The sequence below is a fragment of the Triturus cristatus genome, chromosome 8 (assembly GCF_964204655.1).
Source record: "Triturus cristatus chromosome 8, aTriCri1.1, whole genome shotgun sequence".
In the NCBI taxonomy this organism is placed as follows: Eukaryota; Metazoa; Chordata; class Amphibia; order Caudata; family Salamandridae; genus Triturus; species Triturus cristatus.
Genome location: NC_140591.1, coordinates 1,450,084,007 through 1,450,095,450, shown reverse-complemented (window position 1 = coordinate 1,450,095,450; position 11,444 = coordinate 1,450,084,007). Strand labels below are relative to the sequence as shown.

The window sequence follows — 11,444 nt, the reverse complement described above, 5'->3', positions numbered from 1 at the left end:
CCTGAAGATTCAGAACCAGACTTGAGTGACTAAATGTTGACGCTGTGCTACCCATGGGGTGTCTCTGCGAGGGGAGAATAGGTGGCGGTATACGAATGGCATTGTAAGAGATTTGATTTAAATATATTTCAATGTATAATTTGGAATGTAAAAGGATAGCGCGCGGTATGTGATGTTAACCAATAATGGTATTACTTATGATGATGTATGGCTCAATTTTGTTGTACTTATTAATGGCAATAAAGAAAAATAAATTTAAAAACAGAATTGGATAGCAGACACAAATTTGTATGGCAAGGAGGAAGCCACAAACATGGTCACGAAAAGACTAAATTCAGCAGGAGGAAACAGAGGTAGATGTGTTTCGGTAATACATATAGAGTAGGCATTGGGTATTTTTAGGTCTGGCTAAAAGACAGCTTTAGCTGTCTGGCAGAACTTTTAACATCGAAAAATACAATTAGGGGGTTCTCAGGAATTACATCATCAAGCTGATGAGTGTTTTTTTTTGTGCTTCATATTACAGCATAAAAAAAAAACACTTATGTTTGTAAGAACGTGCACCTCTAAATACGCATACACAGTTGTCCTTTTTTCTAATTTAGGAATCCTTAAACAAAGACCAACATGGATAAACATAAAATAATCTTTATTTGTCACCGAAGGCTACACAGGGTCACATTGTTTTTTTTTTTGTCCTAGAAGGTATCTACATCTGCGTTTTTATTTACAGCCTTGAATTATTTACACAGTCAAGAATACAGTGTTAGAAACACAATTGTGTTGAGAAAAGAAATTCTCAAAATCAGTTCCAGACTTCGGGGAAAAAAATAGTACACCTGGTAATGACATTCTCCGGTGAACTTTGCAAAAATGCAGCACCCTTCCACAATCCTTTTTGAGACCGTCCGGCTGCATGTGCAAGTCTTCACATTAGCGAAGCAGATTTATAAAAGTGTGGTCCTGGTTGGGTGCTAAGTTGTATTTGTACAGTCACATCAGCAAAACTGACCTGAAAGATTGACCCATGCTTTGGCAGGCCAGTTTTGTGGTCCTAAAAGGCTTCTCGCTTGAAGGTTTCCTAGGCTCCTCTTGCCTTCCCCAGAGACACAAGTTCACCTCTCTTCATGCATAAACATCCTTTTTTCAGTTATGGAGCATTCATTCACAGTAAATCAAAAAACATTACAAACAGTGACATCTGCAACAAAAAAATTTATCTTCACAAAATCTAGAGAAGAACAATCTCATTTTTATAAAATTGTTTAGCAGTGCTCCTGTCTTACAAGAATGTATAATTAAATAATGGGGGTGTTATTATCATTAAAACACTGAGGGTGCATCTGACAAACCATGGGCATGTGCTTGAGCAGTTCCCTCTTTCAACTGCAACACTGACGCAATAAGGGGCACCCCAATTTTTCTGTGCAATGTCCCCAACCAATGCCGCTGGCCATGTGCCATGTTTAAGGTTACCGTGTGACACGTTTGCCCTTGTAGTGTTATAAACTCAAAGTGGCCGCCCTCGCAAGAGGATGTTTCATGAAAACTGTTGTCATTTATTCGTATCCTCCTAAAAAAAAGCCCACTAAATATACATTTTCGGGGATCATGTTCAAATGAAATACTTGTGCAGGCTTTTCAATGCAACGCTGTTGGCACATTTCATCACCAATTACTAGGGCTATAGACCACCAATGGAATAAACGTAGGCAAGGGAATTCAGTGGACCAGCAACTGGGTTCGAAAGTGATCTGAACCCTGGTATACAATCTTCACAGGACTAGGAGACCAGGAAATGTATGCAGACATTCTTTGCTTAAATTAAAGTTCCAAGAGAGGCTTTTGAGATGACCAAAGTTAGTGCAGTGCTTCAGCAGGTAACTTTAACATCTCACGTCTTTCTGACAACATGTGATGAGAAACAGACTGTGCCACACCACTGTATGAAATTTCATTGGGGTAACTTTTTTTGAGGGGGGGGAGGGGGGGATTACCCATCTTGTCATGGACTTGCTATGAGCACTTTATAATTCGCATTTCCGGTTTTACAGTGTTGCATAAATATATTTATGCCTGTATATATCTACATCTGTTTTGTCATCCTCTTAATTAATATTGATCCAGATTTATTTCTGGTGAGAGAAAAATTGAAGTTGCAGCTAATATAGTGAAACATTCAACGTCTAAGATTTGAGTGTGCTATGTGGCCATGTATTATAAAACAATACACCTGCCTGAAAACATTACATTATAGTTCTAGCACACACGAGCATTTCCCACCCCTCAACCTGCATTGGGAAACTGAATCTCTTTGTAAGCTCCCCATGCTGTCAACATGAAAACTACTGGCCTGAGGTCGCGGCAGCCAGCTTGATGGAGAGACACTGAATAGAAGACTCAATTTCTAGATTTTTTGTTTTTCAAAATAAATATGGACAGGGCAACAGATTTTTTCCGTCAGTACTTGTGTGTATAAATCTGTAAAAATGGAAAACTCTAAGATGTATTGCCCTTAATAGCGTATCACATTCTCCAATTTTCAACTTAAATTCGAATTATACTCGTCTCAAATTAAAGCATGCCGAGTTAACTACAGTGTATAGGCTCTGTAAAAATGCAAAACTAAATGAAAAATGTATACATCAAGGAGCTAAGTTTTGAATACGGGATATCCCAGCCCTCAATCACTGTCACATTTGGAAGTTAAAAATGAGATGGAACTATTTTTTTCTTTTTTTGTAAAGTCTGGCGCTAGCCAAGAACATTTGATTTTACTGAAACAATATGTATAATATACTTCCTTATAGGGGCTTTGACCCAACCACTGGAATTTTATTGTGTCATTCACATTTTTCTTCTGCCCACTACAGCATACAGTATTTGGCAATGGGTCAGCCCACTTCAGAAACCCTACCTTCACCGTGAGTGATGTCATTCTGCGCATTCACATGGAGCACATGGACACACAAAGTGCCAGGAACCATGAGGGCGATGTGTGCTTTTAGACAATGTTATATTCAAATTGATAATGGCCCCGGCAGAATCCTTAACAGCAAATATTTGCAAAAACAATGACAAAACCAAACAAACTTTGCCAATGTTTACTTTTTAGTTATTCCCAGCTTTAGCTTCACAAGAAAAGCATTGCCCTCTGCTACATCTGCGCTACATTGCCTCAACATATCAGGTACAAGCTTCCAAACTTCCAGCTTGACCCGGTCTACTGATCCGTGGCTAAATCACAGCTCGCATAAGGAGCTCTTAATGGAATCAGCATTAGTTCTGAAATTCCCGGTGTTGAGGCCCCTTTGTGAACAGCTCTACGCTGCTCACACAGTCCCAGAACGAGGGAACTTATTTTGATGGCGCTAATGTAGACCTTGACAAAGGACATCATGGAAACACACCATCTAATGGATTTCTGAGGTCTTTGGAGTAAGTTGGCGAAACCCGCCCTTCTTGCCGGAAGCATGTTAGCTTCCTCGTGCAAGCATGTCAAGTGTTTTTAAGAACCTTTCATCATTACTTCCATCTTGAAATTTGGCCCTTCCCTCACTTCCAGACTCGTTCACTTAAACTGCTGAAGATTTTTTCATCTGGTTACCCATTTGATGTCTCCAAAGCCTGACCATTTTGTGAGGAGGGAAAAAACAACACCCAATAGGGCACATACAAAAAGGAGAGTGATAGACAACAAAGATGCTAACTAATATGGAATGTTAAAATAGAGTTGCAGGATAAATGTTGTTCCAGGCACAGCATTGCTGAACAAGGTTCATAATACTTCAATGCAAGAGCGAGCTACATGGGATGTCGGCTAGTACCTTTGATGGAGCTAATGACTGCAGGGGGCTGGAGAACAGTCGGCCATTTAAGTGGTCTCCAAAAAGGCACACTGGTGATCGTTTACTCTTTTTATGTCAATCCCAGAGGCCCCCATTTGAACGAGTCAAAAAAATACTTTTTACAGCCGGAAATTTAAATATATCGCTTAAGCGGCACTATGCGACAGCACATCATTTTGATCGATCATGATTATGGATATATGGACAGGCCCCCGTCTCAGTGGTCCCGTGTCCCCTGTCAGAGAAGGGCTTGGTTGCCGATGGAATCACTCAAAGCCAGCCTAGAATTTTGATTAATAAAAAGGTAACTTTGACCCTGCTTCTGGACTCATGCCTAGTGGGCTAATTGGCCCTGATCTCTTTTTAGGCTTTTCCTGTCTTGAACTCTCTGCTAGCGCCAGGGTGCCTGTCAGGGCGCACCTGTGCGCTCTATAAATGCCTTGAACTGATTTGAATATTCCCATTAAATAGGTGAAATGGGAAGATTAGGCACCCATTACAGGGGTGGACACTAACTGCAACTGAAGCTACAAGGAAGTCCAACATAGGTCCATGCAATTGCCTGAGCATCGCAGTGCCCACTGTGTCCGGCATGCCTCTGACTCGTTACCAGTGACAGGCATCATTTTTCAAGATCATCTCTTTGGGACAGCATGTGCTCCAAGAGCGACTTAATGTGAGATAGGGGATTTGGTGGGCTATGAAGGAATAGTGGAAGAGGAGTGTAATGTATATATGTTATTTTATGCGAAAGTTCTGCATGTGAAGACTGATTTTTACAGTTCGGATGGGAAATATATGAATCCCTCATCAAGCCATCTCGATAAATCGTGGCACCAAAACCCGTCAGCAGCCTAGTGCTAATAGGTGCTACATGCTAGAGTGTGTATGATGCTGGTATGTATCAGTATCACTCCTCACCAGATGGGACTAACTACATACTAACAGGTGTGTGTGGGGTTGCCTGTGCCGCTACATAATGGGATATTATCTAGGATTTGTATGGTCTGCAACTTTCGCTAGTGTAGCATTGCACTTAAACTGCCCAAGTGGTTGCAGGCTGGCCTGTATGCTTGGAAGAGTGCCTATAAATGTAGGAGGAGAGAGTCTTTCAGAATGAACATGGAGGTATGAGAGATACTGTAACAGTTTACAGTTAGGATGTCTGCTGCTGGAATAGTTTAAGCTAATATGTGGAGGATAACTTTACAGTATGCACTGAAGGGTGAGGGATGCATTTATTATTTACACAGAGTTACGAAGAATACTTTTGTAGTTTACACTGCAACATATGGAGGGGTGGTTATTACAGTTGTGGTGTGAAAGATGTGTTTAGTTTACACCGAGCTGCAAGAGGGGCCTTTACCAATACCACGTAAGTGTGAGGGATGCAGTATACTTTACACCGAGGAGCAGTATATGTTTACACTGAGCTGCAAGAGGTGCCTTTACCAATACCACTGAAGTGTGAGGGATGCAGTATACTTGACACTGAGGAGCAGTATATGGTTACACTGAGGTGTGATAGATGTAGGTCACAGTTTTCGTTCAGGTATGTAGTTTCCCTTTAAAGCTTGTACTGGGTGAGATATGTTTTTATAGTATTCACTAAGTGGTGACATTTACACTTTACACTGACGCGTGGTGGGTGCTTTTTGAGTTTAGAATGAGCTGAAAGGAATAAGGTGTAAGAAATGCTGGGCACAGTTTACACTGAGATACCATAGATGCCTTTTACAGTTTACACTGAGTTGTAAGAAATGCTTTGCAGTTTATAGTGTGTGGTGAGGGATTTTTTTTACAGCTTACTCCTAGATATGGGTGAGGTATGCTACATTTTTTTACTGCACTCTAAGTGATATCTGTCACATTTTACACAGATGCACAAGTTTGTTCACGTTCACACTGGCGTGCAAGAGAAGTCTTTTACAGTTTACAATGAGGTGGAAGTAATGGCTGTTACAACGTAAGGTATGCAGGACGCCTTAATTACAGTTTACAACGATGTGGAAGTAATGGATGTTAAGGTACGCAAGATGTTTTAACAGTTTAGGAGTTGTTACAGATGCCTGTTACAGTTTATGTGGAGTTGTGAGGGACACCTGGGACAGTTTACAGTGAGGCGAGAGGGATGCCTGCTACAATTTATACTGAGGTGGGCCAGATGCCTCAACAGTTTAGATTGACATGGCGCAGATCCATACCACAGTTTGGAGTGACGTGTCAGGGATGCCTGTGACAGTTTACACTGAAAAGGGAGGATGGCTATGACAGGTTAAACTGCGGTGGGAGGGATGCCTGTTAAAACTTACACTGAAGTCCGAAGATGTCTGTTTTAGTTTACACAGAAAAGGCAGGGATGCCTATGACAGGTTAAACTGAGGTGGAAGGGATGCCTGTTAAAGTTTACACTGAAGTCGGAAAATGTCTGTTTTACTTTACACTGAAAAGGGGAGGATGCCTATGACAGGTTAAACTGAGGTGGAAGGGATGCCTGTTAATGTTTACACTGAAGTCGGAAGATGTCTGTTTTAGTTTACACTGTAAAGGGAAGGATGCCTATGACAGGTTACAGTGAGGTGGGAGGGATGCCTCCTACAGTTTACACCAAAATGGAGGTAAGCCTGTTATAATTTTCACTGACAAAGGAGGGATGCCTGTGATAGTTTACACCAAGGTGGAGTGGCGCCCGTAATAGTTTACACATGGGTCGAAGGGATGCCTGTTATAGTTTACACTGGGGTGGGGTGCCTGCGACAGGTTACAGAGAGATGGGAGGGGTGCCTGCTACAGTTTACAATGAGGTTGGCGGGATGCCTGCTACAATTTTACACTGAGGTGGTATGCTTGCTACGTTTACAAATGCTCAGAGCAGCAGCTATGAAAAGAAATACATTTACTGTGCATCACCAGGTCTCCTGTGAGAAGGGGAGAGACCTATATTCCATATGGAGCCTTAGTCTTACCCACATATAAATCATAAAGACATATAAAAAAACATTGTTCTGAAAAACATACAATACAGAGAAAATGTCAACAATTATTTCTAGGTCAGGACTTAGAACAGAAGGAGGCAGCATTTACTTATGCAATCAGCGCAGCTCAATTTGCGTTGTCTTTTCCTTCTGAGCAGAAAGAGCCAAGGAAAAAAAACACTTGATGTCCCAAATAAAATTAGAAAAGTGATATAGTTATCTTGAGGCACACAATTCAGTCTGTCACTGTTAGGAATTGGAAGTTGGTTTCCAGAGGGCATATGTGCTCACCGAAGCACTAAAAGATGGCGCATAGACCTACGCCCCATCTACACCTGTAAAATACTTTCATTTGCAGTCGACACCTTATGAGGGCATTGAGTTTGGGGCAAGCCAGTTTGACATTTTTATTTTTGTTTCATGTATTTTTCAGTGCGATGCCAAGAAAAAAATGACAACACGTTAAGATGGATGATATGAATGGCTGTGATTAAATCTAGGATGATTTCAGTTTTCACATCAGAGCGTTTATGGATAGAATTTCTTCTTTTTCCACATTGGAGCATAGCATCCTCCCTGCCCCAAGTAAGGAAGGGAAATGATGAGACAAGATAGCACAGACATCCATGTTTTCGCACTTCACACTGAGTACCTGTTAACATACGTTGACACTCCTCACTTAAATTCCTCACAAGGGGAAAAAGTACAAGAAACAGTTAAGTTTCACTGTGATCACACTACAGCAAAAACACCTTCTGTTCATTGCCAAACGTGTGAAGGCCAAAATATTAAGAGGGGAAAAAAAAGAGATGTTGCATGAATTACAGTGCAACCAGATATCTTCTTTTTCTTTTGTTCGCCTTGTCCATTTAAAAAATAAAAACAAAAAAGGATTGAGTACAACACAGTCAGGTAAGTGGCCACAAAAGTAGCGGTCTTTGGCAAGAAGTCAATACAAGGAACCTCTATGTCACCTTTTGCCCATTTCGCTCTGTCTCATAAAGTGGATGTTGTTGGCGCTGTCCGACAGTTCTGGGTACTGCTCTACTGAAATGACAAAGTAGCCATCGTAGCCCTGAACGCGTCCTGTGTTTAGCAACTGCTGCTTCTCCCCTTCTGTCCATGAGCGGAGACCCTCCTCCCCATCCCGCAGTCTCTGCTGCTCCCTAGACCAGGCCTGGGTTATGGCACGCTGCCTGGCAAGCTCCAGGACGCGCGCCTTCTCTTCGTCCAAGGTGGTCCCATAGCGCGTGTTCAGACAAAGAGCACCGTGCTGGAGGTGGATATCTGTGTAGCGTCTAGTCCTTCCACCAACAACCGTGTTAATCTGGGATACAGTGACATTCACTCCATTCTCGAGGGTCCGTCTACCCCCACTGAGTCCCAGGATCGACAAGTCGCCATCAGAGGGCCCTTGTTTCACAAAGTAGTGCGTGTCTATGCCCTCAATGGTGAAATGGAGGCTCTCCAGGTAGTTGGCGTTGTTCAAAATGGCGGCAATCCGCCTTCCATCCTCATTGGCCATGCTGATGATATCAGTGGTTACTCGGCCATCTTTCAATGCAAATTTCACCCCCTTGCCGAAGACCGAGCCTCCCGCTGCAAACTTGAAGTTGCTGTTGTCCGGCTGGCAGCCAGCGATGCTAGAACTGTACATCTGGTCAAACCGCTCCAGAGTGACAAATGCCTTGAGCTGCTTCTGAACTTCACACTGCACTCCCAGGATGGCCTAGTAAACACAAAATAAGAATAGATTAAAAATGGTAATTTCGAAAACAAAACTGTTTTTTAAAAAAAATGCAGCGCCCCATACAATAATCAAAACATTTTAAGGAAATGCTTTCAAGATTTCTTTAATATGGATCATGTAGGCCTAAACTGTGCAAATATAAAATAACTTCATTGGCATAAACATGTTTTATATTTGGTTTTCTATTCTAGTAATGGGGGAATTATGCTACTCTGCCCAATCGATCATATGTATTAACAGCGCAGCAAAACAATACCTGCCCATGATTAAAAAAATACTCTTGGGGCTCCTACTGAAGTTACTCGGTTGCCTTCAAATGCTTACTTGCCTTCTTACAATTTTAGCAGCCACGGGCCACTTAGTGTATGGGATATGTCAAGGTGGAAACCGAGCTTCTTCAAATTAACTTTTTTAATGAGCAAAAGCATTCATCTGACAATTTTTTAAAATCTTTATTCCTCGAGGAGGTACAGTTTATACTTCTAAAATTAAGGATTCCTGTGCAGAAAAACCTTTAAAATGAAGACGAAATTCTTCTACTAGGGGAGTAGTGTGCGGCCAGAGTGGAGCGGTTTTGAACCTAAAGGATAAAATCGCATACTTGTTTCAAATAGATTCACAGGGAGGACATACGTGTTGGAGCATGGGGCAAGCATAGGTGTGGTAGAAACATCTCAGATAATGGGCCCTCAAGTCCTCTATATCTACCCTGGCAGGCGAGTGAAAATGTTACACATAACTCAAATACTCATGAACCTCAAGCTATACGAAAGGATCCCAGACTGCCTTGCGACTTCTCCTGCACTTGAGTAACCAGGCACAGAAGCAGGTAGGCCTGAGGTAAGCACATGCATGTGTTTATTTCTCTGTGATGGGTTGAAGAGACATGTACTAGCCATACCCCTGGGTCAGCCCTACCACCATACATACACAAGGTGTGCAGTGCAAGTTACATGTAAGTAAATGCTTGAGTATACGGAACATTGTGTTTTATCATTTGTACAGGCACAATGGAGGGCCGGCAGCGTCGTGAGTTAGGTAAAGCACAATGACCACTGATCTAAAGAGCTTTTTAGGACAATCCAATAATTTAAGCACACAAAGAACTAGTGTGACACAGGGGAGCGAACTCCAACACTTCAAACTGAGAGTTCGAGACCTTATCAAAGAGTCCAAGAATGACTCTTTGTAAGGATTATCCTATATTGGCATTATAGAGCATCGTACTTACACGCGCCCTATACTGCCAGTATAGAGCACAGTATTTGCCACAGTTTGCAAGATGGCAGCAACCAATGATTTTGAAGGCTCTGTTCCCATTACACGGAAGTGGGTCTACCATCATGGATGGGCAGGCAACCAGTAATCATGAGCATGTGTAAACTGGGGCGGGGTGAGTGCGGGGTATAATTATCGACTTGTACGGGCTCCGCTTAAAGGTACCCCTTGGTTAATAAGGTAACCTTCTCCAAAACCATATAGCCGTTTTAGAATGGCAACTGCACGTTTGGAGCCAGACACCCCTTTCCCATGTAGACATATGTGAGAATAATGACATTCTGGCACATTGCGGATTGCAACAATGTATGCAAACAAGGTTATCCGAAAAGGGGGTACACGGAAACAGAATTCAACAAGCATGCTCAACCTGAAGCTGCCTCGATTAATGCTCTCATATACTGCATGAGGCGAGCAAGTATAACACTCAAGCCGGATCCTCTCCAGAGATCTTTGGGGTTTCCACCTCTTGCCCCCCAAAAAATTCCTTTAAAAAAATGGAGGACACATTTTTTATTTGTAGCAATTATTTCCAAATATATAATTTTATAGATTTAACAAGAGGCTACAACCTATGATTCAGGGTCTGTTACAGTGCCCAGGAGAATTATTTCTGTGCTCATAGGAATAGCTTGTGGGCTCCTTCAGGCCTACATGGGTCCCAGGTCCCTTAAACTACTGAGTTCTGAATGCAGTCCCTTTACCCCTGGCCCACAGAACCTACCTGGAGTCCTGTGGGGCAAGCCCAGCTACACATATACCAAGGCTACCTTGAACCTTTCTATGGTGAAAAAAAGCCTTTAAGGGCATTAAAAGAAAACATCCTCATTCTCTTTTTCAGCAACATGGGCAGAAGATCTGAGCTCAATCGACCGGATATCGACGGAGGCCCCCCATGGAACCCCCCACCTGCTGTCCTCACTTCATCTCCAGTAGACCGGCAGCAATGCGCTATTGACGGGTTCGATCGGGTCCTGTTGTCCACTTGCTTCTGGACCAACGATCACAGGTTACCTATCGACGGATCACTCAAGGCTCTGCTCATGGGGTGCCTCAGAAATAGCGCGTCTGTGCTGACATCCTCCAGCTATCGCAATTATGCTCGCTCCCATGGACGTTTTCTAATTGAATACTGGACATTAATCGACTGAGTGGCTCAACTGACCTTACACTCGCATTGTGTATCTGTGCGAGGAGAGCTGTCACGCTGGTTATGTTTGAGAATGCCCACAGGGGTCAGGTATGCTCCTATAGATCAGTGGGGGTGGGGTATGGCGTGTTGCGTACATCAGTGTTTCGGCCAACAGGCACTTGGGAAAGAGCTGCTACAGGGTGCTCTACAAACTTGGTTCCTTTCAAAACATTTTTTCAAAGTATACAATGCTTTGTCAGGATAGGGTGGCCTTATGCCGCCCCTACTGAATGGGCGTCCTGCTACTAATTTTAGAAATCTTTTTTAAAACTAACAATTACAATTATATAATTTTTGTATCTTAAAAGGTGGTTTTGAATTATATCAATACTAATGTTCATAACGGAGTGGGTGTCTAGAATTTTCACCTGATGGGTCTACATTTCTGGTAAAGACAGTGT

General features: G+C 42.5%; 1 protein-coding gene across 1 annotated transcript in view; it reads right to left on the bottom strand.

The window, feature by feature from the left end:
• Positions 1-632: 632 nt before the first annotated feature.
• TENM4 (teneurin transmembrane protein 4) overlaps positions 633-11,444 on the bottom strand; it is a 1,193,139-nt gene continuing 1,182,327 nt past the window's right edge. The window contains exon 35 of the mRNA XM_085623238.1: positions 633-8,552. Coding sequence (XP_085479364.1) covers positions 7,794-8,552 — 759 coding nt within the window. The 3' untranslated portion in view covers positions 633-7,793. The remainder of the gene's footprint in view (positions 8,553-11,444) is intronic.